The 27,782-nt window shown below is 39.1% G+C and overlaps 1 protein-coding gene across 3 annotated transcripts in view; it reads right to left on the reverse strand.

Annotated features, from left to right (window-relative positions):
• The window catches only part of PCSK5 (proprotein convertase subtilisin/kexin type 5), a 457,726-nt gene that overhangs the window by 264,733 nt on the left and 165,211 nt on the right, over positions 1–27,782 (reverse strand). For all 3 annotated transcript variants that reach the window (XM_038527061.1, XM_038527060.1, XM_038527062.1), the window contains exons 7-8: positions 26,707–26,879; positions 4,976–5,188 (exon numbers count right to left, since the gene is read on the reverse strand). In XM_038527061.1, the coding sequence (XP_038382989.1) occupies positions 4,976–5,188; positions 26,707–26,879 (386 nt within the window). The remainder of the gene's footprint in view (positions 1–4,975; positions 5,189–26,706; positions 26,880–27,782) is intronic.

Consider the following 27,782-nt stretch of genomic DNA (forward strand, 5'->3'; position numbering starts at 1 on the left):
CCCACTTCCAAACACACTAAAGACATCTGGCTTTGCTAGTCTTCAGTTGGAAACATAATGATATATCTCAAATCAAAAGAAGAAACAGAGATGATAGAAATCAGCCCTGGTGCAAAATGGTGGCTGCTCCTGAATAATGATTGGGGGCGGGGGATGGGGAGCAGGATGTCTCTGGGGAAAAAAAAAAGAAAAGAAAATGTGTAGCTGCTTAGGAACCCTGCAAGCAGTAAGAGGATTCCTCTACATGGAAATGGTCGCTCAGTTCCAAGCCTGAGATACCCCGGGCGGCAAGTTTGTTTTGAACACAAGTAAGTAACATGACGTCAGGAGAGGGCTGAGCAGAGCATATATTCTCAACCCTTGGCTCGCAAGACCCCTCCCTGGAGGGATACGATCACCACCATATTCCAATCTCCAAGACAAACTACTAGAGGAAAAAGGGCAAAGGTTGAACGAGTCCCCAAAGAAAGAGATAATTTAATGATGGGAGGGGCTGGGGAAGAGAGGGAAGCTTTATTTCCCAAAAACAGAACTGGGGAGAAATGTCACGAGGCAGTGAGGGTTACAGATCTCTCATGCTCTTGGACACCAAGAAAGGTTGTAGGTACAGCTTTATCACCTAGCCAGGTTCCTGGGTGATAGGGCAATTTCTGATGTCAAATTATTTTATTGTCAAATACCCTTTGCTTTTCACCCACCTTCCAGAACAAGGAGTTTCTCTTAAAGAAACAGAGCATCTCCCTGTCTTCCTGGAGCTATATAAACAACTAGTGAAGTTCCCATCCCTTTCAGTGTCTGAGCGTGATTTATGTACAGAATATTTCCTCAGCTCAGGCTCTGGGAAGGAACAAGGCAAAGACTTCAACCTCACATAATTTCCAATCTAGTGTGCAAAACAGACAGTCAGCAAACATGTAATGTACTAAGCAGCTCTAACTAAGGGCAGGAGAAAGAAAACTCCAGAAGATCAAAGAGGCCAGGGGGAGGGGAGTGCCACAATTTTAGGGGAGGTGAGAAAGAAAATCTTCCCCCGTAAATGAAGTGGTATCTGGAGATACAGTGCCTTAACAGACGACATTTGTCACACAGAGCACCCTGGCTTGAACGTCACACAAAAGGCATAACCCGGAGGAGCTCAGTGCTGACACTGGGCCCCAGGAACCAGCCATCCAGACTGGCAAAGAGCTTTAGGTTTCTGCAAGAGGACTGATGGTCTTAGGGGATTATGAAATCTTATGGCATGAAAATTAAATCTGCCAAGTAGTGAAAAATAATGGACACCTATATATTCAAAAATATATATATTTATATATTTTTATTATATATTTATATTATTTTATTTATATTTATTATTGATTATATATTTAGAATTTATCCACTTTTAGTATATACACTAAATAGAATATTTATAGAATTTTAGAACATATATATTCTTATATAAATTACATGTAAATAAATCTATATTTTTATAAAATATACATATATTTTTTAAAAGATTATTTATTTATTCATGATAGAGAGAGAGAGAGAGAGAGAGAGAGGCAGGCAGAGACAAAGGCAGGGGGAGAAGCAGGCTCCATGTCAGGAGCCCGATGCAGGACTCGATCCCGGGACTCCAGGATCATGCCCTGGGCCAAAGGCAGGTGCTAAACCGCTGAGCCACCCAGGGATCCCTGTTTTTTGTTTTAATCACTGTGAAAAGAACCCAAACAGGTAAGAGCAGCACCATTCTTTCAGAGAGCCTCCATAGTGGATGTCCTTGAAAACTATCCAGAGCATGACCACATACTGGTTATAAGATGGCCTTGAGTCTCCATTCTGACTTTGGTGGAAATCCAGGCTCTACCACTTACTGCTTAGGTCTCTTTTACCCTTTTAAGCATTAGTTTCTTCATCTATAAAGTGAGGACAATACCTAGTTGTCCTGTGTAGAGTTCTGAGGATACTATGAGATAATGCATTTAATGAGCACAGTCCAGTTCCTGGCACTAATTAGAAGAATGAAAAAAAGGCCTAACATTTATGGCCTGCTAAGAGGACTGTGAACGTATGACATATTCCACATCGAATAGGATGTATGCAATATTATTAATGAAAACATATGATCTGATCATATGACTTCATAGATATCAGTCATTTCAACTGATTGCTCTTTAGCTTACAGGGGAGCTTCTTATTGTAGTAATCTTGATACTTTGGATGTGCTCCATTTGCTGAAAAGAGATACAAGGCCATCACTGAACTGAATCTATTAAAGCATGAATGAAATACCACGGTTCACAGCTGAACTAATAGCAGTGGCAGGAAACCGAGACAGAGATCTGGCTGGTTTTGAAACCCAGGGCAAGGTTTTCCTGTTTGCATACCATGAAAAGACATTCTGTTGGGAACAAGTAAAATTTATTCAACAGAAGTGCTTTTCCAGAAGCAGAGATATCTTTCCTCTCTCCTGAATCCTCAGCATCTGCCTGGTTCAAATCACAAAGGTGCTCTCCAAATAAGAAATGACAACTGTGCTCTCCCAAAGAAGCTGCATATGGCACAAGGAAATGAATGGCCAAGGGAGGAGAGCCCCAGAATGAAGGGAGACATACACCACCATGCCTGCAACACTCAATCACAATGCCATGGACAGGAAGCGGGCATCTCCAAGGGGCCAAGGGCATGCGGTTCAGAGCCTGGTGAAGGAAAGGTCCCAGACATAACACAGGATTATCTGTCATTCTGACATCTAGATGGAAAAAGGGGTCAGCTGGACCATGAGAGGCTGATGTCATTGCCAACTTTACTCACGTTCAACTGTTAACATCCTTGCGATCAAAGTGCCTTTCTTGATAGGGTAGGTGGTACAGATTGCAGTATTTTCTAGGTTGGAAATATGGAGGTGCAAGGAGTTCCAATTCTTTACAACAGTTGGAAAGATGGCCGGCCTGGCCTCCCAGGATGCAGAAAGCCACCCCGACCTCAGGGACACTCCTGAGTGGCTCTTTGCACCAGTGTGGTATGAGGACCTCATGAGATGTCCAGCATCTCATCTCCATCAAAAATCCATGAGGCTGGAGAGGATTCTACTTGCCTTTTATAGATGCCCAAACCCAGACTCTGTGAGGTTCCCTGAAACAGCTACCAAATTTCCTCTCCCATTTATGGTGATCTAGAGATTCAGGCAAAAATAAAGAGATTCTAAGAGCTGGAGGAGAAAAATTACTAATAAATTGCTGCTGTGAAAATAGGAGACAGAGATCAAATAGAAGGTAGAGACAAGTATGAGTTAAATATCTAAAGTGGGTTAGTAAAGGTTCTGGTATCAGAAAGAGCAAGTAGGGAAAAAGTGAAGTCTATGACTGGATCTACCCAGTGAATGGATCGTTCTGTCCTCCCCTGGGAGAATACTAAATTGCCACCTGTCACTGGGGGGCGGGAGGTGTCACAGGAGCTACCACAGCATCAGAACACGATGAGGGCCCGGGAAGGTCAAATCTAGGGAGTAAATCTCACCTAAGGATTTTGAGGTCCCTCTCTCCACACTGTGTTCTCCCATCCAGGACCCGGAAAAATCTCTTTTGAGATTTTGCCTGCTGGATCATATATTTCTCTTAAGAAAGGCATTTATGGAACTTCACAATACCCTGTCGATGGCAACCATCCCACAAGCAAAAAGAGGAGTAAATGGGCAGAGTTGCTTTGAAGCCATGGCCAGTTTGCCTTCAGACTTGAGAGGTATAGAAAGAGAACTCTTCTTATTCCAGAGAGTTCCATCAGGATTTTTACAGTGCAGAACTAACAGATGCCACTCAGTTTTAGTGGACTGTGATGCTGAGTACTGAGAGATAAGCAAATTTGAGAGCAGAAGGGGTGCTCCTAAATTACAACAATGTCATAACGAGGGTAAAATATCATGGAACATCACTTTCCCATTATGAAAGCCAGGAAATTGTGAAACTTGTCATTTCTGTATTTTTTTTCCTTTTACTTTTTACTTTGTAAAATTTTACTTTGTATTACAGGATTATGTGTACTGATGAATGATGGAGGTACTTAAAGCTGGATTCATGTAACATGTTTTTTTAATACAGTTATTGTGGGGGGAATTAGAGAAAGATGGGGCAGATGGGATATGTATACGGGTAGGCGATTTCTAATTAAATCAACACAAAAAATGTAACTAAAGAAGCTAATAAAAAGTTACTGGAATCAAGAAGAACCAAATGGATGTGGATTACACGAAGGGAGTAATATTCTATCACCTGTATTTCCACTGCTGCATAAATGTCAGATGTGACCCAAATTTGCATGAGTCTCTAAGACTCGAGAGCAAGGTCTTAGCTAAATACTAAAAAGTATCAAGCAAAGCAGCTTAGCTCCATTTGAGAAAGACAGCCTGTGACAGTTTATAAAACTATGATCAAGAAAAGAGCAAAGCACAAAAGTGTTTGGAATTTAGCATCAGAGGCACAGGGCTGGGCATCCCAAAAGCCAGACCTTTCTTGATGGGTCAAGTAGTGTGCAAAGCACTTCTTCATTATTTTTTAATTACTCTACAAGCTATATAATCCTAAATGCTCACACTTTACAGGTAAGGATGTTGAGACAGAAAAAGTAAGTAATGTGTCTAAAGTTACCCAGCTTATAATAAATAGTTCAACAGTAAACAAAACACACATAGTCTGGTCCTGCGACCTGAACTCTTCATCAGTTTGCTGTCTGCACAGAGAGCAGGGCGCATAGGAACTGAAGCTTATTCATGTCTACGACCACATCCAATGCTGGAATGTACTGATCCAGACAAGCTTTTTCAATGAATTGGCAATAGAATGACATGTAAAAATACATGGACTGAGCAACTGGCTAACTTCCATCTATTACTCGTCTATTTCCACATATTACTTGTGCATATCAGTTTATGGTTCTTCCTCTGTGTGTCACAGTGAAAGATAAATGAATAAACCACGACAGACACTCAAATGTTACATACTATTTTCTTATCGTACGATTCTCCGCTGCTGTATGTGGTGGCCAGCGTGGATGAACACTCTTCCAAGTACCAAGGCTTCTTTCCACTCTCGGCTGTGCTGCTGATGGAAATGGTGTAGATGCTGTTGGTGTAGCCATCACAGGAACAGTGGTCTTTGCTCCTTCCACCGTTTCCTGAGGCCCAGACAAAAACAGAGCCAAGGCCTCTCCGCCCCTGTTCAGAAACAGAAAAAGTTAAATGATAGAAGACACAGATCATAGACTCCAGATGCAGAGCGGATCACTATCAACAGGGCACATCAAATATTTGTAGGAGGGGTATGGTGCTGTTTTAGTAATATGCAGGATTTAAGCTGGTTTTTTTTTTTTTGAGGTTAGAGGAGTTGCTTTTATTATATTATTTTTATTTAGAGAGAGAAAGAAAGAGTGAGCAGGAGGGAGAGGCAGAAGAAGAGGGAGAGAATCTTAAATAGACTCCATGCTGAGTGTGGAGCCTGACCCAGGGCTCTATCTCATGACCCTGAAATCATGACTTGAGCAGAAATCAAGAGTTGGTAGCTCAACTGACTCAGCCACCCAGGTTCCCCAAGAGGAGTAGTTCTTAGAAACTAAAATAATCTGGATGTAATGTATAGTCTAGTGACTAGAGTCAATAATACTGTATTGTTTATTTGAAAGTTGCTAATAGATCTTAAAAGTTCTCATTACTAGAAAAAAAATGTAACTATGCTATGCTTCATGAGGGATTTTTTTTTTCCATGAGGGATGTTAAACTAGACTCACTGTGGTACTCATTTCACAATATATACAAATATCAAAGCATTATTTTATACACATGAATATAAAAGTATATGTCAATTATCTCCCAATAAAAAAAACCCCTAAAATAATCTCTTTCACATGTCATAGCCATAGACGTAATGAGAGCACCAATGATGACAATAATAGGGTTAACATTCATCAAGTACCCACCAGGGACCAGGCACAATTATAATTGTTTTACATGAATCAGACTGAACTCTTCCAACTACCCTTGAGAATGGTACAAGGTTTGTTCCCATTATACAGAGGAAGACTTGAGCTACAGAAATTAAGAAACATTCCCAAGGTCATATGGCTAGGAAATGGAAGGACAAAATTTGAACTCACATGGCCAGACCCCAGAGTTGGAAATATTATCAGTATATTCCAACTATATAGTATTATCTATAATTACTATAGACCTATAAAATTATAGAACTCTTTATCCACGTGAAATGGGTGCTTTTATGCTTCCTCGGGTGACATATGAGCAAGAGGAGGTGTGGAGACCTTATGTAATTTATCCTTAGATCTCATCATTGGTGAGGAGCAAAATGAGGGATTATGTGCCTTCCAGAGCTATGTCTCTGCTATGTATGGCATGGACACTAATTATGAAGGATGTTAATGGAAGCTACCAGAAATAAAAGAATTTCAAGATTAAGTACGCTTGGGAAACTCTAAGTTGAGCAAAATGAAACAGGTTCCCCTATTGGATAACTTAATAAATGATTGCTCAATGCAAAATTCTAAGGGAGGAACAATCTGATGTTTTTTTCCAAACGTATTTGATGGTGGATACCTTCTTCAACCAGATCCATGAAACTTTTCTTACAATGCTAGGAGATAAGGTTACATTCTTTATGTGAAAACTTGGCATACACTCGCTGAGTTTCCTGAGGTCATAAAATAATTAAGGAGAAGAAGCAAAGTAGAACATAGATGTACTGAAGCATAATAACTATTTGGTTGCATAAGATAAAATCTTCAGAAGAAAAGAGAGAAGTTCACCAAAGTGAAGTGTATTTCTCTGAATAGTGACAGCTGAATCCCTCAGAAATTGTGCCTTTTTAAAACTAGAAGTCACATCGAATGACACATAGGCCAAATCTATCCTTTGGTAATTAAAGAGTGAGAACCAAAGTCACTAGCTGGTGACGGCTAAACCTCTTTCTTGCTTCGAGGCTTTTTGGTCTCAGGTGGAGGGAAAGTATTTGGGATGCTGTCTTGGAATTTCTGGTAAAAGAGCCAAGGAAAAAGAGACAACAAAGAATTTGAAATATCCTTGATAAACTGTCTCTGACCTTGAAACCTCAAGGAACAGAATATTTATGACACAATTTGACCTGAACATAGATTTCTTTTTGTCTTTCAATGTGGAAAAATGCAATATGATCACACAGGAATGGGAAAAATTCGTGAAGAGAGAAGGAGAGAAAGTTCTGGATGCTACTGCCACCAGACAGCTGGGTCTGGTTTACCATCCTTCAGTTTCTCACCAAAATATTCATGAAATGTACAGAAGGATGCAAAAATCACTAAGCCATCATAAATGAAGGATTTTGTTCAATGCTTTGTAAGTATCTAGAAATAATTATTCCTCACTCTGGTGTGGATGGCCAGATTGAGAAACTCCGGTGACTGACTCAAATAGCCTCACCTCAGAGACAGAATATCATAGCCAGAGAAGGAAGCGTCCAATTCACCACCAACATGTACCCTCTCTATCACATGCCGAAGGGCTGTGTCGTTGGCAAAAAGCATGGTCACATTGGAGCTTTACCTGACAGGTCAACAGAACACATGATATAATACAACCCCCCCCCCCCCCCCAGTTTAAGTGGCACTGTAACAGATAATAGATTAAGAACCATAAAACTGTGACAAAGCACGTATGGCACGATCACATTCATATACCTATACAAAATTAGGGCTGTGTGCCTATGTACAAAATTTGGTGAAAAGATCTTTAAAACATACTTGATCTTAAAGGAGTATTTGCTAAAGTATTTAGAAGGTATTTTTATGTTTACAAGGTAATTATAAATGGAGGATACAAAATGATATGATATGGTCGCAGTTTAGGAAAAAAAAAACGTATGTGGGCCTGTGTGTGTGTGTGCGCGCACACGCGTATACATGGAAAGAAGTTAATGTGTATAAAGTTATATGACTAAAGTTATCGTAAAGTGACAATGTAACAGAACTTATTTTGCTTGGTAAGATTAGAAAAGATTTCTTTTTTCTTTTTCATACCATCCTTCTATGACCATATATGATTTTTATAAAAAGAAACAAACACATTTATTCCCCTCTTAAGAGGGAAAACACAGGGCCAATTCTTAAGAGAGATTTTTTACTTTATGATTAAGAGGGTTTTACACTCGAAAGATTCATTGTGTATGAAAAACAGCAGAAACTAACATTTATAGAAACTTGTCATGTGTCAAGCACCATACACACGTTATTTTGCACAATTCAAGTCTATACCATCATTTTACAGATGCGTAAACAGGAGCTCAGAAATGCTCACGACTGCCAGAGCCAGAGCTTGAAATCCAACTGGAGCTAAAGCCTATGCCCTTAACCCTTAACAATAATCTTTTTTTTTTTTGGGGGGGGGGGCGGGCAAAGAGAAGGCTGGTGATTGCTGTACTATTTTTAGCCAAAGCTCCAGTGTCTTCATTGAAGTTTGGTCTTAGAATCTAAGAGCAGACCAGCTTCCAAGTTCTCTCCAGACCTGATGTCACGATTAAAATGAGAAAGAAAGAAAGCATGCATAGTCCTGAGCATTCTCAGGGAGAAGGAAGTAGGTTCAGATGCAAAATTCCACCTAGAAATCCCAACCTGACCAGGAATCCCTCAGAAGTAGGAGCACAGATCATTCTATCATGGAAGCATCCAGAGAGGACACCACTGTAAAGGAACTATAACATTATCATGGAGTCCTTTGGAGATCCACTGGGTTGAAAGAACAGTGGATTGCCACTGTCTTGGAAATGTCCTTCCAGATAGAGGTGACATCCTTCTATCAAACATAATTTGAGGGAATTATTTTACAGCTGGCCATGGTGAAGGAAGCTTCAAAGGACAGTATGAGATTGATAACCACCCAACCCCCTTAGGATGGAAGGAACCTGAGGTGTGGGGGTCATTGGAACCGAAAACAGGCTAGCAGAAGTTGAGAAATAATCAGGGGACATACCAACCCAAGGGGCCAGGGGAACATGTACTAAGACCTCAGTCTCTTTCTCTTTCTCTCCCATCTCTCTCCCAGAAGACAGAGGAACTGAGATCCCAGGGGGATCAGTATCCCTGAGCATGTTGCTTGTGGAAAGAAGGGGAGAAGGGATCTGGAGAATCTCATAGGAGACACCTGGCATTGTTCTTAAGGTATGTCATGTCCCCTCCCCTTTAAACTCTTATGGTGACACTTTAACTCCCAATGTGACTGTATTAAATACAGTGAAGATACAGCAAGAAGGTGGCATTTCTTAAGCTGAGGAGAGGGGCATCACCAGAACCCAACCCTGCTGGCACCTTGATCATGGACTTCCGGACTTCCAGCCTCCAGATTTTGAGAGAATACATTTCTGCTATCAAGCCACCCAGTCTGATATTCCGTTATGGCAGCCTGAGCTGACTAATACAAGGGTAGAGGGGGAGACAAAGGGTGGCCTGCCCCCATGGAGGCGAGAGAATATATAGATGCTGCCGCCGCACTATCCACCAGGCATTCTGACCTTTACGCATGTGTGTATAGTTTATGATTAAAGTCCCAGAAATAAACTAATTTGTGGGTTAAAAACACCATAAAGATCTATGCTAAAGATCTATGGGGTTAATCTGAAACAATTAACAATTCAAAGATTTATTTACTACAGATGCACAGCAGATTCCCATTAGTGTGCAATATTCAGAAAAATCAAAACATATGTGGTAAAAGAAAATCTGGACATTTCTCCAAAATTCAGAGTAATTTCAGAATTGAATCTTAATGTGGGCTGTAGGGAGAAGGGAAGGTGGGCAGAGTAGAATAAAGAGAAAAGACTCTTGAGGCACATATCTTCCCAAAGTGTATGGAATGATATTTTCTAGTTTGGTTAAGTATTGTGATTGCAACTGGTTATTTAAATATGGCTTTGGATGAAAAAAAGAAAAAAAATCTTCCAATTAAATTGGGTGCTAAGTTAAAAGTTGGTAAACTCAAGGCAAAACATTTTGTGAAATCCATAGAAAATCCATCTGACCAAATGCTATTTTTTTCCATTGTGTACTTAATTGTACATGTGTTTCTTTTCATGTATGCCTTACAAAAATCAACTTATAATACCCCATAATTGTATAACTAACGGCTAGAAAGGAACTGGATTTTCTTGTGGTTCCAGAGGTGAGAAAAGGCTACCTTATGCTGCATTACCAATTAAATCTTACACCTCAGGCTAGGTTTTGAGGTTTGATGGAACCAAATTTCTTTCTTTAAAATGGTGTGATAATTCTTTAGCCAATGCAGTTAGGTTTTGATATTTTAATATTACTTTCTTTCCCATATCGCCTAGAAAATATTCTTAAAGGGGCATGCATAAGTGACCAGAGACTCCTGAAATTTACAAAAAAAAAAAGTGGCTGGACACTGTGCTGGTGCTTTCACAAATATGAGTTGATTTAGGGCAACACCAGCAAGTAAGATATGTATTTTACAGATTAGAAAACTGAGTAATGCTAAGTAATATGTAAGCCATCAGAATTTGGAGGAGACAGGGGACTGAGGTCCCAACAAATCTGATCAGAAGACATGTATCTGTATGTGCCAACATGAAGAGACAGGACGATACAACACATGATGGGTAGGATGAGGAATGTTCCTTTATCTGCGATGTCTTCCATAGCCTGTGTGCCCAATTACCAAAACCCCTACAACACTCCAATCCCCATCTTTTTTCGATATTTGTTCTTTTGGTGAGAAAAGAGCACCACCCTCTAAGGAAGCTCTTCTAAACCTCGATCACAGATAAAGGGGATTCAGGCCAGAAGAGGCAGAGGAAAGACAAAGATAGCCACAATATTCGGTAGCTGAGATATGAAGAAAGAGCTGTTCATTTTTTTTAAAACAAAATCAATCATCTTTTTAACAAAATCAATCTTATTCTTTAATGGAGCAGGTTCATTAGCAGAAATAGGTCTGGTCTAGAAACATAATAGGCAAGACAGCAACAACACACTTCTGAAAGGTATTTGTAGCACTCCCACAAAATCTTCCAATATTCTAAAATATATATTGCTTTTTAAAGCTAATAACTCTTTGACTCTGGGGCACCTGGGTGGCTCAGTCGGTCATGATCCCAGAGTCCTGGTATTGAGCCCATGCTGGGTTTCCTGCTCAACGGGGAGTCTGCTTCTCCCTCTCCTTCTGCCTCTGCCCCTCCAGAGGTATGGTCATTTTCTCTCTCAAACAAATAAAATCTTAAAAAAAAAATAATCCTTTGAAGCATTATCATCAGTAGGCTAGATGATTCACATAAAAACAAAAACTTCTTAAAGGTGATCTAAAATGTAATCCAAAAAGAAATACAATACATAACTGAGAACAAATCAGAAGCGGATGGTCACACAACTTCCAATGCCTTGGAGACAATTCTGGTTGAAGTTGGTGGGACAAAGTCTTTGGGAATGCACCAAGAGAATGCAGCCATGGTGCAGATTCAGTAAGATGTCTTTGGGAAAGCCTGGGATTTGTTTCTCTAATCAGTTCACTGGGGCAAGATGGGGACTGCGGTAGGGAAACTCAATACAGTTGACCCTTGAACAACTACACGAATCCACTCATATGTAATTTTTTTATATAAATACAGTACAACAGTGTAAATGTACCTTCCCTTCCTTACTATTTTCTTTTCTCTAGCTTACTTTATTGTAATTCAACAGTATATAATACATATAACATACAAAATGTATGTAATTGTGTGTTATCGGTAAGACTGCTGGTCAAGTAGTTAAGTCTTGGGAGAGTCAAAAGTTACACGTGGAGTTTTGACTTTGCAGAGGGTCAGTGTCCCTCATCTCTACATTGTTCAAGGGTCAGCTGTAAATGAGACTCATTTGAACCCAGGGTATCAAGTGAGCTACTCCCCACCAAAACACAAGGGAATCGAAGAAGACAGATAGTGAGATACTCTTAAAGAGTAAAATGAGATGTGTTCTTTGAGGGTTAGAAATCTATAGGTTAAGGGCTATTTAGGGCTATTTTGTCAGAAACAATCCTATGCCAAAATGGTAACTTTGTCAGTAGTGACTGTGGTGTCTTCCTTCACCCAGAAAATATGCACGTGCAACCCTTATTTCTATGATCTACTTACTCCGCAAGTCAGAGTGTCTGACATAAAGAGTATACAGGTTTCACTTAATTCTACTTCTCAGAATATTTTATTATTGTGCTCTAAGGATTATTAAGTTAAACAGAGGAACTATTTGAAGTATTTTTAAATCAGTTCATTCATTCATTCATTCATTCATTCATTCATGAGGGACAGAGAGAGAGGCAGAGACACAGGCAGAGGGAGAAGCAGGCTCCTTGTAGGGAGCCTGATGGGGGACTTGATCCTGGGGTTCTGGGATCTGAGTCAAAGGCAGACGCTCAACCACTGAGCCACCCGGGTACCCAACTATTTGAAGTATTTAAAAACCAAACCATCATCAATGATGGTTTATTTGGTAATTTGAGTGCAGCCATCAGCTCCTAATTCCTCTAATCTCCAAGCAAAAGTTCTAGGATTGAAAATACTTAACAGTGCTTCCCAAAGATGATTTCAACAGATAGCCAACAAATAAGAGTGTCCTCCAGCAACACCTGTTGATGGTCAACTCTCCTTTGGCCCCAGTGCCTCCCCACACTGATATTCTTAATCTTTCCACACCTGCTGTAGCTTGTCCACTGCCCAAATTACCATATAGCCCTAACTTGAATTTGGAGGAAGGACCGTCAAAACATCCATAGACTGACTTACAAAAAGTACTCCGTGGGCAGCTCTTCACTATTCTCATTCTATGCTACTTACCCTGTCCAAGCATGGTTGATGATTGAAAAAGACTGAAAATACACATACAGTTATTTTTTTTAAAGTACTAAAAGTGAGGTGGAGAAGCCTTTTGTGAATGGTAAGCTGTTTCTCCCCATTTTTGTCTTCCTACCTTTTCTTGTGTCATAGGACTTCACCCTCTCTTCCCCTCCATGTCAGCCTCACCCACCTTTTCCACTCCCCATCAAACTTTCTTCTGATTTGCTGTGTACACAACTGGTAGCTAAGCCATGTATCTTAAGCATTTTTCCATGTTCTGTAGGTTTTTTAATACATTGAAAATATCCGATGTAGTTATTAGCAATCATATTAGTTTTACCATGCACAAATGAAAAGCCATTTTATATGCATCACAAACATACCAAGCGTAGTCAACTTCCCTTTATGAAGGAATAGAGAACTCAATCTGTGATCATGGAATCAACTATTGGCGACAATAGATGCAAGCAAATCTGGCGAAATGATAAATACGTTTACACTTAAAAGCTACATTTGGGGTCTTTTTGCAACATTGTTCATGTTCTAGTACCTGAATGAGCAGCATTATGTCTTCAATTCAGGGAACCTAAAGGTAACTTTATTTGTTTTCTAAAAGGACACTTGGAATAAATAAAGGGCCAAAACTAGCATAAAAATTAATCAATTCTGTAAATGCAAAACTCCCTTAGACTCAGGTTCCTGATAAAAAGCTAGATTTATGTTTATCACGTAAACAGAAAACAATTTTTAAAAAACGAGCTGCTTATCTGCCAGAATATAAATTCAATATAACTTCAACTCACAAAACAAACAAAGAAACAAACAAAACAAAACAAAAAACAAAACTTCAACTCACTAAAGGCCTGGTAGGACCAATCCTGTCCTGGAGCTGCCTTTTCTTCAGGAGGTTGACACTGAGGATTTGTACAAATAATACAGCTTCTGACACTTTATCACCACAGTACACAATGGTGTGACCCTTGGCTCCCAATGACAGTATTACAACAGTGTAGATTTCTTTTACTTTATTTGCAAAGTATAACTGCAAGAAGAAAATCAATCTTTCATGGAGAAAAGGCAGACTATCTAGCAGGAACTAAAAACCAGGTACATTTACTAATGGAAATAAATATGCTTTCAAGAGAAGTATTTTATTCCTATTATCCTTTAGATATTCTGTACATTTAAGAATTTTTATAATGCAAATGTGGAGTGGAATAATGAGCTATGGATATTACTTAGAACTGGACACATAAGAGGTTCAGACGTTGAAATTTTAAATTCTTCTATCAGAAAACTAAGGAGATGAAGGTCGCAGAGCCAATTAGTAGCAGAGCTAGAACCAGATGGGTCCATTCCCACCTCGACTGAAACGCTCATGCCCAATGACTAGTACTGCCATGGGGTGTTTCTAAAAGTACATAATAACATGGTTTAGGGAAACCTGCTTAACAATAGTGTACTGGACAAAACAAAACAAACTTTTCTCTTCCTGCCTTATCTTATCTGCCAAATCAACAATTCCCAAATAATTGTCTATTAATATTTTCTCTATGGTCAATTCATAATGGTCAATCCTTCATTTTTTTTCTCAGGCCTTATCTTTCTTACTGACTCACTGAACCTCAGCAAATCCAAATTATTATTTACTTCTCTTCACTCCCACAGCCTCCAAGATTGGAGTCCTATTCAAGCTGTTTTCCCAGGACCTTAGGATCTTGAATACTGGCTGGGAGGAGGAACATGCAAATCAGGTTTCTCAATTCTTCATTCCAAGCAGCTATAACAATACATGCAAATCTTATATGCTCTCTGAAATAATCACAGTCAATACTTAACAGCACCAATGCAGCCATTTCAGGTACACCTACTATCCCAGCATTCCCATTTTGGGGAGAAAAAGAAGACCTACATAAGAAAAGTTTCTATATCTTGGATCATCCCAGAGCAAAAGCAAAATCAGGCTCAGGACTGTTTCAGGAGAGATAGGTTTATGAAACTGAGGACATTGATGATATTAACGTTCATTACCTATTATGAAACTGCCCAGAAAGATACCACACCTTTAAATTTCTGTTAAAGGAGTAAAATTTGAAAGATTCCTTTCACAGAGGAAAAAAATATTTACTATGAACAGGGGCATGAATGGAATTTATTGTAAATGTTTGGAAAGGTGTTTGGAAAGGAGACAAGGGATACTCTAGCAGTAATGAAAAAAGTGCATACGTGGGGTGCCTGGGTGGCTCAGTTGGTTAGGCATCTGCCTTCAACTCAGGTCATAATACCAGGGTCCTGGGATCCTGAGGACTCCCTGCTCAGTAGGGGTGTCTGCTTCTCCCTCTCCTTATGCCTCTCCCCTTGCTCGTGCTCTCTCTCTCAAATAAATAAAAATATTCAAAAAACAAAAAAGGAAAGGTATATATTCTTCTCTATATTAGCTTACAGAATGCCTCGCTATGGTGGACTGGTCCCAAATGCCAGCTCAACTCAGAGACAGCAAGCAAGCTGTTCCTCTCCAAAGCTCACCGGTGGGTCTGAACATCACAGGCCATGAAATAACTTCATGAAATAACCACGTTGGTCTTTTGTGAAGCAGCCCATAACATTTCTGAAATAAAGAAAATCAGTCCTTCACAGTTTCTTCCCATAAACACAATCCTAACTTCACTGAAAGCAAATCACACTTCTGCTAAGATTACACTTGATATCAAGCTTGTATTATTTACAAGATCCTATGGTGGGTACTCTGGGGTCCTTAAAGATGCATCAAGCGTGGCCCTTCCTCTGAGGAGAAGACCAGCAGTAGGTCTGAGCACTGCATTTGTCTGTCATGAAGACAGACGGCTCCACAAAATAGGCATTATCAGTCTTTCCTTTGGGAAGCAGAAGCTCTGATAACTTAGCCACTTGACCCAGGTCAAAACACTGGAGGGAAACCAAAAAGATTTCAACCCGGCTCCCTGTGAATTTCAGGTCAGTACTTTCTACATTGTCACAGCTTGTGCCCAGGGAGGCGGATCAAGAGACAATACAGTGAAGTTCAGCATATGCCAAGTCAGTTTGCTCCAATGATGTTTCCCAGGACTTCAGAGAAGAGAGCATCCACTTCCATGACCATAACTACAGCTACCGTTAGCAGAGAGTGAATATGCACAGCCAGACCCATGACAGGAGTGGATTCACACAGCCTGGTGGTGAAGAAGTGGCCAAGGGAGAGCCACATTCATGCTTCTTAATGGTCAGGTTACCTACTCTGCGAAGACTCAGCTTCCAAATCTTTTTTTTTTTTTTCTTCCCCGGGGCTCCAAATGCACGGTGCGGGCACCAGGGAAGCCTTGTGGACAACCTAACATGGGAGCCCGGAGCCTGGGGTGGACGCAGGCAAGGTCGGGCCAGGGGGAGAAGCCTCCCTGCGGGCGGTGACTTCCTTTGAAGACCATTGTTATGCCTAACCCAAGTGGCTAGAATTCATAGTAATCATAATGTTTACCATCCTGAATATTAAATTTGATTGTTTTCCTCCTACAGAGGGGACTGTAAGCTCAGGTCAAGGGAACAAAATCTGCTATAAAAGTGTACACACTTTAAAATCATTTGATATTATCAACTCACTTCAATTTATCCTTGTTTATTTCACAGTGGCCTTTTTTATCATGGCCACTGCCAAGTTATGTTAAAGAACATTTCTATCACCTTTCTTAAATTTATGCTCTGAATCACAGAAATGCAGGTTTGGTACGGACTTTAACTTGACCTATCCAATCCCTGTATGACATCCAGACTATACTAGAATGGTAAGGGCTTCATGTCCTCCCCGATATGTCACTATATATAGAACAAAATGAGCAAAAAGAGAAAAACGATGGCTACTGATATCTGGTTAATCCATAAGGAGAACAGAGGGAATTAGAATGGCATTTGCTAAAGTTAGTATAAACTACTTACAGAGTGAATCTCTAAACTAAAACTGAAAACAATGTGACAATAAATAAATGACATTTGCAATTTACACAAGGCTAGGAGAGATTAGTGCTCCTTTCTATGCAAATATATCACAGTTCACAATAACCCAGGAATCTAAAACTGATACTTAGATGGCAGATAACTTTGTTAAGATTATAGAATGTGAAACCACATCACGTATATATATATATTTATATTTATAAAGACAAATAATTCTGTTTCCAAAATGGAAAATGTTAGATTGAGTCCATTTGGCAAATCACTTCTTAGCTTTGTTACAGCCCTAAGGACACAGAGTTCCACCAGGATATAGTTAGATACTAATGGAGGATTATTAAACAAACTCCAGTTAAAGTCAATTGTGATTAAGTGGAACCAATATTAAATAAACTCCTTTGTCTATCTTTGCCTATCCATATACCATTCCAAAGTTTTAAAACGTTTGCCAACTAATTCAACAGCAATCTGTCATTTATTAAAATGCGAACTGGTACCAAGCCTGCTACAGCTGGATGTGTATCAGACAGAAATATATTCTTCCCAAGTGGAATTGGTTAATTTTATTATGATTATTATTACCGCGTTTATTATACAAGCTCATTATACCTTTTCTCTCCCCTTCTGGTGAACATATGCCTTTAATTTAAGCATTGGAGGAATGTGTGTATGTGCACATGTGTGTATATAAGGGACAGTGTATGACTGTAAAGCAACTCTGTTTTCAGCAAGTATTCCAAATATCCAATCAGGTATAAAATCTGGTAAACTGAAAAGGAAATAGATGATAGGAAGGGGATATACTAATCAGAGACTTCATAAAAGACTCTACAGCCAGGCATGCACTGTATAGTTGTTCATTAAATGTCCTGGTTTCCATCTGGAGTTCCTGAGAAGAACAGAGAAAGGATGGGAATGAAGGGAGATGAGGGGCCAATGATTCAGATTTCACCTAATTTTGTTTCCCCATCTTTGATATTGATTCTGCTATGAATACATTGGAATGCTTTCATTGATAATCCCCAAGCCTGAAAAACTCAAAGAAAAATGATCTGAAATTGAAAGTATACCAGTAGATAGCACAGTAAAGAAAATTCTAGAATCTGTGCTCCTATAATACGTGCAATGAGGTACATGATTTCTCCAGATAAAAGAGTAAGATAAATGCCAAATTAGTGCTTGATATGTAGAAGGGACTTGAGAAATATTTCTCGGTAAAATAATAAGGGAAGTACTGGTAATCTGAGTATAGGATTTTCTGACTACAAAAAAAACCCCGAAAAGATTCAGTCCCAATTTTTGCTTGTTTCCCGAAGGATGTTATAAAATACCCTTGTCAGGAAATTGTGAAAACCTGTCAATGCATGAGATGCCTGCTGACGAATGTAAAAATGCACCCAATATTAATTAAGTTTAATAACCCAAATGGGGCAAAAAAGAGGATTGTAAGGCAACTATACTGAAAACAAAAGTTTTATAATTGTATGCTGTGTAGTCTGTCCTTATTGCTTACGAGATTCTAGAAACTGAGGGGTCTTGAGGAATTTGCTTGGCACTTTATTTAGAACATTTATTCATCATTACACAGTGAGCTTCCCAAAGACAACAACTGAGTGTTACTCATCTTTCACTACTACCTAGCAAAGTACCTAGAATATTGATAATCACACAGTGAATGTCTCCTGAATGCAATCAGGAATAAAAAAAAAGAATAAAGACTCTATCAAAGAAAACTTCAGGCAGTTAGCTTCTTATTCTGATATCAAACCTCGGGTCACTTATATCTAAAACACTGTCAACTGACTTACTTGTTTTGTAAAATCATTTTCCTATTTAGAACTTCCTGGGCAGACAAAGCAAAGAGTTTTCCCCAAAGGAAGGCTTTGCCAGTCATAACCAAGGAGCCAGGCCATATGTTTACCATGGTGACAGGACATGTAATCGTGTCAGTTTGAATGAGAGTAAGGTATAAATGGTCCTTTCCTTTGATGACATGCAAGATTTTGATTCTGAGATCGCTGGAAAGATTGTGAGAGACCTTTGTGCCCTATTAAGAAGCTTAGACTATTCCTTGTTGGTCCTAGGGAGAAGTGGTAAGTTTTAAAGAGAAGACAAATGACAAGATTTACATAAAAAAAATACTTCTTTGGCTGCAGCATTCATACTGAATTGAAATTTGAAGCTCAAGCCAGGAGGATGGAAGCTTCGGAAGGATGCTATGGTTCCAGTTTGTGTGAGAGATGCTGGTTCTAATTGTGAGGACAAGGGGACACATTCCATAGACTTAGGAAGTAAGACAGGAAAGAAAGATGTACTGGATGAGTAGCCTGAGGAAAAGAAGAAATCATCCATTTTAGGAAGGTAGATAGGATGACCCATAGTGACATCAACCAGTAAAAAAAAAAAAAAAATACAAATGTCGGTAAAAACCATTCAACCAAATTGCTTCCAGTTCTAATGTTCTGATTCAAAAGGCCTAATAGGTTTAGCTGAACTTTTGTAAAGCAATTCCAAACAGTTTAAAATGAAATTAAATTTAACACCAATTCAAAATGAGTCACAAAAATAGAAGTTTTTCTGTGGTTAAAGTTTAGAACATTAAGTAAATCAAGTTACACACAGTTCTTTACTGTGGAACTTCTCAAAACCTTTAATATGCTTTTAAGTTTTGAAAGGGAGCATATAAGAAGTGGTGTTTCTCAAGTCTCCTTGATAGCAAAATCCTTCACCCATCCCTTTTTGGGCATTTTATTAATTAGTGTTTTACAGAATAGACTTCAGCAAATATTCCCTTGGATATGCTGTCCCATTTATTTTGGCCATTCCTTAATAATAATCTCAAGACTGTAGATTTACCTTCTTTAAAGATGACTCAGAACTATGAAATGGATTAATCCACTAACCTAGAAATTTTGGACAATTAAGACTTTTTAGAGTATTCTGCACGATTAATTAGTATTTCACTTTTATTACCCTGGCCTTTTTAGAAGTGATAATGATTAAGACTCAAGACATAATTAGAGACTTTACAACGTTCCAGAAACTCTGCTGCATATTTTACAGGCATTAATCGCATAATCCTCACAACAGTCCTATAAAGTAATTACTAGCATTTAGCTCCATTTTATAGAGGAACAAACTGATTCTCAGAGAGGCTAATTAACTTGAACATGGTAAAAATGTACTGAAACCCACTGGAGAGTCAGAACCTGTAGTCTGTGTGCATTAATCACCAGAATACACCATGTATGTTAGTAACTCATTTCCATATTATTAATAAAAAAACAATGCAAGTGTGATCCTTATATAAATTCACTCAGTATATGTAGCAAACTGGCATGGAATTCACTCACACAGTCGTTCACTCATCACTAAACAGATACTATTTTAGGTACTTGGGATATAGCACAGAGCAAAACGCTCCATTTGGGGGTCTTTATAGAGGAAACAATTCATCCACAAGACAGGAAAATACACTAAATAGAAAGAGTGAGGGGTTCTGAAGGGTTGGAGCGTGTGTATTTGATTGGGGACCAGAAGAAGCAGGCAGTTTTCCTTGCGAGGAGGGATCAGAAAAGAGCCCTGGGTTTTACATAAGAAAGTCACTGTGGTCTTGACATGAACAGCTTCTGGGCTGTGAGGGGTCAGGGTTCTGATGAGTGGCTTCAAGAGACAATGGAAAAAGAGCTTGTAGAGGACAAGTATGAACCACGGTATCAAAGAGGGAGGGAAAAAGAAATGAATCAGTAATTGGAAAAACCGAAGAAGACTGCAGAGAGTCTCACTTCTCTCTTCTGAGAAAGAACTGACAGGAGGTGGATGGCAGTCACACAGACAAGAGGCAAGTTTAGTTGATGATGAGAGAAGAGAGAACTGATCGAGCCATGTCTTTAGGGAGGTGAGAGGCTAAGGCATCCAGTGAGGAAATGGAGGAGGTGGGTTTAGGTAGAAGGTGAGAAATTAATTCACCACAGTAACAGGAGAAAAGCTCCGATGTGTGGTCACGGACGATACAAGGAAGTCAGATGCACCAAATAAAGTGGAAATGATGACAAAGTAGTGTATTAGATTTCTTTGAGGCTCACATTCTGACTTTAGTTCTGCTGGATACTTGTGTTCTATAAAATTGGTGAGAACAGGATTTATCTTATGTGACCATCGTGAAGATTAAAAGTTATCTATTTTGGATCTCAGAGGAGTGACCATCCTCTAAGAGACTGGCAAATGTTAAGTGTTTTAGTATCATTACTATTATTACGATTATTATTATTACTATCATCATCATCCATCATCATCAATTGTACACCACTCAAATTATGTCCCTCTAATTCCTGCAATTAATTTTATAGCTCCTAAGCATTAAATAAATTGCAATTTCTGGGGGAAAAGAGCAAACTGTCAATGGTAACATGGTTTGTTCAACATAGGTTCGTCTAATGTGACGCTGGCACCTTAATTCTGAAGGTTATAAATCGAATCAATTCTGATTTTGTTAGTCTTTGAAAAGAGTGTTACATTTTACTGAACCAAATGCTTATCTTATAGTAAACAAATAGGGAGCATTTTGAAATCCAATATTTGCTACGTTTTTTGATTAGCAAGCAGAAAGAATGGACATGATCAATACCTGGATTCCGTGAGCAAAATATATTTCCTTTGTGAAAATCTGTCTTGATACGTAGGCTTTTCCCTCCTGCCACACCCCTTGCTACTTGTCCTGATGTTGCTGCCACCCTCCCCTGGCTTATCACCAACTCTTCCCTGGACCATTTCAATCTTCCATAGGAGGAATCCTCCCTGCCCCTCTCCCAGAGAGTCCATTTCCTGTACAGCAGCAAGCTCTGAAAATTTTGTGTCCCTGCAGGCCACTGCTCAGAAAACCTCTAAGGGTTTTCTGCAATGATAAAATGGTACTTGGTACTACCCATCCATAGTTTATATATGTTTTTTAATTTTTTAAAAAATATTTTATTTATTTATTCATGACAGACACACAGAGAGAGGCAGAGACACAGGCAGAGGGAGAAGCAGGCTCCCTGCTGGGGGCCCGATGCAGGACTCAATCCCAGGACCCCGGGATCACGATCAGAGCCAAAGACCAACATTCAACCAGAGCCACCCAGGTGCCTCCATCCATGGTTTAGAAAGCCCTGCTGGGCTGGCCCCTGACTACCTCTCTAAACCACCTCCTACTGTCTGCTTTCCGTCCGCATTGCTACCATCACTCAAATCACTATTTTGTTCTGTGAACGAACAAACCCCCATCATCCTCCACTCCGGGTGTTTTGCTCTAGCTGTTTCTTCTGCAGAAAACATTCCTTCCACATAACTGGCCTTTTCCCATTTACATTCCTACTCATGGATCACCTCAGAGAGGACTCCCCATCCTCCTGAACTACAGCAATTCTGCTTTGCCCCCCTACCTGTTCATCTCATTTATAATACTTATCTTTAGCAGGTGGTCTTGATGGTTTGTTTGTTTTCCGGCTTGTTGCTAGAATGTATGGACTTTTATGTGTTGCATATAAAACTTAGACGTCTCCTTCATTGCTTTATCTACATTACACAGAAAGTGAGAGCTCACTAAATTTTATAGAAAGAATAAAGAAACTTCAATTCCTGTATTTTTGTAAGTGATAGAGCTAAAACTCTAGTAGACCAGAATGACTTTAAGCTGTCACATAGGGTTTTATCCAGCTACCAGAGGGAACTATTATAGTAGTTACTTATTTCTTCATTCCTTAAATTACACTGCCAAAAAATCACTTATTTCTTAGTTGCACTTTATAATCTAACTTTGTAAAAGTTTTCATCTAATCATTTTCTACATATTTGACAATGTATATCAAGAACAAAAATCAGAATAAAATCTCAAAGAATATAGAATGCACTGTGCCATTTGATGTCTGATAATAAAGAAGTGGAAGTTTTCTTTCTCCTGGGAAACTAATATACCGCTTTAAAAATGTTAAATTATATAATCATAGATATTTAGAGAGAGACATCTCTTGGGAAAATATAAGTTAAATTCAAGACTGCAAACATAGATAAGTAGAATGAATCTATATATCAAGAGGTTATCTCAAAATGGAGATGTGCTTTTAAGGGCAAATGAAATTGGAGGTGAATACAGACATAGGAAGAACAAAGTATATGACATGTGAGAACTCAGAAAGTCTACGCTGACTTCTATATATTGTTTTTAATCCACCACTACAGGTAACTCTGCGGAATCATCTAGAATTCTGTAGTGTAGAAATGGTAGACAAGCATGAGCGACTGAGGAGAAATACGAAGTTTTTTCAAAGGACATGGTCTCTTCTCTGAAAAAAAAATATGTGTGGGTATACATACACAAATACTATATATAAATCTATATACATTTATATACACACAGATACCTATAAATATAGATACATACACATACACACAAATACCTATAAATAAATGTATTTCTTGAGCACCTGTTATGTTCCAGGTGTTGTGTCAATTGCTTTATATGCATTATCTCATTTAACACTCATAACATCTCTGTAAGTACTATTATTGCCTTACTTTAGTTGAGGAAATGGGAACAGAGGTGATTTGATCTGTATCAGGTCAGAGAGCAGTAAATGACAGATTCTGGTCTCAATCCTGGCTAAGTCCAAAGCCTATGTATAGTAAACACATAAAAACCCTATCCTGTTGATCTAAACACATTTAAATAGGTCACCACAGCATTTCCATAATTGAATGTGCCATGATACCAGCCGAAGAATAATCTATTGTTTTTTTACGAGTTATTTCTTTTGTTACTACCTCATCTCTAAAAGTAAATAGCTCAACACCACCACCACCCCCTGCCCCGCTTCTTTTTTCAGTTTAAAACCTTGAACAATCTTCAGTGAAATGTTGGAAATATCTCCATATTCTAAAAATGTTGAAACATTACAATAAATGGGTTCTATCCCTATGAATTACCCTGGAAGAATGCCCATTACAAAAGAGCAACACAGAGAGGCCATGTGACCCCTGTCTGCTGTGTGAATGTACACAGAAGTGCAGAAAGGTGTAGTCCCTACTCTTAATGGTTACTTAATTGTGTGGGGAATCTATTTTTAATTTCATCTTTACAAAATTATGATTTACTTTAATAAGCATGGGTTACTTTTGTAATTAATAATGAATACAGAGTAATTTTTTCAAAACCGCTTCTAAATATAATCTTCCTATAAGTTTGAATAGCTTCCTCAGAAGATCTTAACCCTTTCCTCCTTCAACCAAAGTACCAGATTTTTAATTTGTTTTACATGTTGAACTTCCAGTTAAGATTACCATTGAATGAAAGATTCTCTAGCAAAAATACATTTAAAAACATAAGTTCAGGGATCCCTGGGTGGCGCAGCGGTTTGGCGCCTGCCTTTGGCCCGGGGTGCGATCCTGGAGACCCGGGATCGAATCCCACGTCGGGCTCCCGGTGCATGGAGCCTGCTTCTCTCTCTGCCTATGTCTCTGCCTCTCTCTCTCTCTCTCTGTGACTATCATAAATAAATAAAAAATTAAAAAAAAAAACATAAGTTCATGTCATCTGATTCAGTGGCAACTATGAACATGGGGCATTCTCTATACACTATTGAGATTATTAATTACTAATTACTAATATATTAATGAGAAACTCCAGCCTATTCTTTATGTTGTATCAAAAGCTATACACATATAATTTAAAAATTAAATATGACCTAAGTCTGATCTATTTAACTTGAATCACCATTCAATTGATAGCACAGAGAATACTCATCTATAGTCCAGGGTTTGGGTAATGCAATCACCAGATCACTTAGAATACATTCATTTGGTGTTCAGATACCCAAAAGGCAAATTCTAGACAAAATGATTTAAAACACAATTCTATAGCTTCAAAGAACTCTAGAGTAGCTAAAAATTGACAGAACTAGAACATACACCTTAACCAAACCTGAACCATCTTTCGGTTAGGAAGCATGTCCTGAGCGAGGGCATTAACTTTCCCTCCCAGTCTATTTCAAAATAACCAGCAGGTAGCTTAGCTTAGTCTTGTGCTTAAACCCCAAAACCAATCCCACAAAGGTGGAAGAAGCATTATTATTTGTACTCCAGCTGCTACATGACATCAAGCAGCTGCATGCATTCCACTGCTCCAAATCTGGGCTGAATACACAACTATCCTGTGGCTGGCATAATTCATAGTAAATTAAATGAAATTCCACAAACATTTACTGAGGACTCACTAGAGTTCCACGGACTCCATGGGTTTTGCAAAGCCCATAAAGATGGGCAGAGCACAGGCTTGGTTACCTTGGGACATACAATTTAATGAGGAAGATAGAGGCAAGGATAGCTCTGATATAAAGCACAATATGATAATGATTATGTGCAACTCCAGGAAGAACATAAAGTGTACTGGGGGCAGGGGAGGGACTGTTGGCCCTTAGCTCTAGGTTGGGCAGTGAGAAGGCTTCTGGGGAGAAGAAGCATTTTAACTGAGGCTTGATGGTTCAAGAGAATCAGCTGTACAGTCATTGGACATGGGAATGAGGCAGGGATGTGCATGGAAAGCAGCACGCACTAATGAATGCGAAGAGTGGAATATGCTTGCTTCAATTCCAAAAGAGTAAAGAGAGATAACGAAGGAAAGGGAGGATAGGCCCAGATCATGACTAAAATGCATGCTTTAAATCACCCCAAGTATGAAACAGAAAGGAGTTGCTTCTAATGGGGTGCTCCTCCTTCCACGATTCCAAGCATACTGTGGCCTTATTTTTTTATTTAATTAAAATAAGAGGATTTTTTTTTTAAGATAGGATTTTTTTAATATTTGTAATTTGAAGGAGACATTTTATCACTTTAGATTATGTGGTCAGTTATTTTGAGGGGAAGAGTGGTGAGTGGATTTTTTTTAGTGAAATCAAGGAAAATGATGATGGTTGAGCTGCCTTGTTAGGGAACTCGGGAGCCAGCATAACAATAATACTGTCCTGGGACAGAAGTGGAACCAGGGAATGTAGTATGAAAGGAGAGGCCCAGAAAGGCATTGCTGGGTGACCTCAACACCAATCGGAGAGGTTCAGTATCTCCATTTCTCCTCCATCTCGCAGTGCTAAGAATTTATTCCTCCAAGACAAACCATGAGAGACCCCTAACTCTGGGAAACAAAGAAAGGGTTGCAGCAGGGGTGGTGGGTAGGGGGATGGGGTAACTGGGTGATGGGCACTAAGAAGGGCACAAGAGAAGATGAGCACTGGGTGTTATACTGTATGTTGGCAAACTGAATTTATTTTATTTTATTTATTTATTTATTTTTAATTTTTTATTATTTTTATTTTTTTAATTTTTTAATTTTTTAGTTTTTATTTTTTTTTGGCAAACCGAATTTAAATAAAATATTTTTAAAAAATAATTTAAATCCTCCAAGTGCAAGATTAATATATTAATGAATACATTTCCTTTGAGCAAATCTAAGCATCCGAATATACCTCTGTTCTTATCAGGGCAAACTCTCCAGCCCTTAGCTTATTTATAGAACGGATTCAACACACAATCCCAAAGGCTCAGTGCCTCTTTCTTTCTTCCTTTTACAATTTATTTGAGAGAGACAGAGACAGAGAAAGCAAGCAGGGGGTGGTGGGCAGAGGGAGAGGAAGACAAGCAGGCTTCCTGCTCGGTGGGGCTCGATCCCAGGACCCTGAGACTATGACCTGAGTTGAAATCCAGAGTCAGCTGTTCAACCAAGCGAGCCACCCAGGCTCCCCTGAGTGCCCCCTTCTATACCCGTCTCCTGGCTCAGCTCTGTCCGTTCCTCTAGACTGAAGGACTAGAACCCCCAGTTGCATAGATAGCTCCCCGAGAGACCATCACCGATCGACAAAGTATGAGCCCAGGGGCTTTTAAAACCTACCATTCTAACGCCGTTTTCAAAGGCTTGCCGGGTGAGGGGAGCCGGTCCATCCACGGTCTTGCCATCGTCATCTGGGCCCCAGCTTGCACTGTAGATATGCACGTGCTGGGGGTTGAAGCTAACCGATTTCGCTTCAACCATGTCGGTGACATCTCCATCCAGCATCCGAACCCCTTCCAGACAGAAGGGAATTAGCTTGAATAGAGGCTTCACTATGTAACACCCAAACAGCCCAAGACATATTTGGGGGCAAAGAATAAACTTTTTAGTCAACACTTGATTAAAGTGAGCGTCTTCATCACCCCCCAGCCCTGCAAAAGTAATACAGACCCTTCCAAACCTTTCTTGGAGAGAAAGTAAGTTACATTGTACGGGAAACAGAAAAACTTCTTTAAAATCGTTTTTATCCATTATTCTCTTAAAGTTTCCTCAATCTCGCCCTTCTCTTTATCCCTGTCTTCAGAGAGTACCTGACAGAGAGTGCCTCAAGCAATCCATCTTCCCTAAATTTCTCTTCATTAGGTAACTTGTGTTCCTAATCGGTGTACAGCATTCTGACCTTAGCGGGCTCACAAAATTTGGAAAGCTGCCAAGTTAGGTTGGTCTAATTTCCTCCGTATTTAATATTATCTCCTATTCGGTAAGACTGATGTGAATTTAAGACATTATTTCTTTGCCAAGTTATTTATAAGTCAAATAATAAATGAGAATGCTCTCTGTGTATGTAACACATCAAATGATTCTCAAAGGGTTTTAACCATGTTCAGTCATTAATCTTCATTTAAGCATATTCCCGCCAGACAGACAGGAATTTATTCTTAACCTTAATAGGAAAAAATAAGACATAGATAGGCAAAAATAAGTTGCATGTTCAATGTCAGGCTTTCCTTCTTTCCTTTTATTTTGGAGACTCAAAACGACAACAGAACATCTAACTGTTGAGTAAACCTATCGATCCTCCAGCTTAAGCTAAATAGCATCACTAAGGATGCTATATTATTTTATAATTATATCTTTATAGCCCACATTTACTCCTTGGATAAACCCTGTTCTCTAACAGGATTTCAAGTTTTTAT

This window comes from Canis lupus, chromosome 1, assembly GCF_011100685.1.
Source record: "Canis lupus familiaris isolate Mischka breed German Shepherd chromosome 1, alternate assembly UU_Cfam_GSD_1.0, whole genome shotgun sequence".
In the NCBI taxonomy this organism is placed as follows: Eukaryota; Metazoa; Chordata; class Mammalia; order Carnivora; family Canidae; genus Canis; species Canis lupus.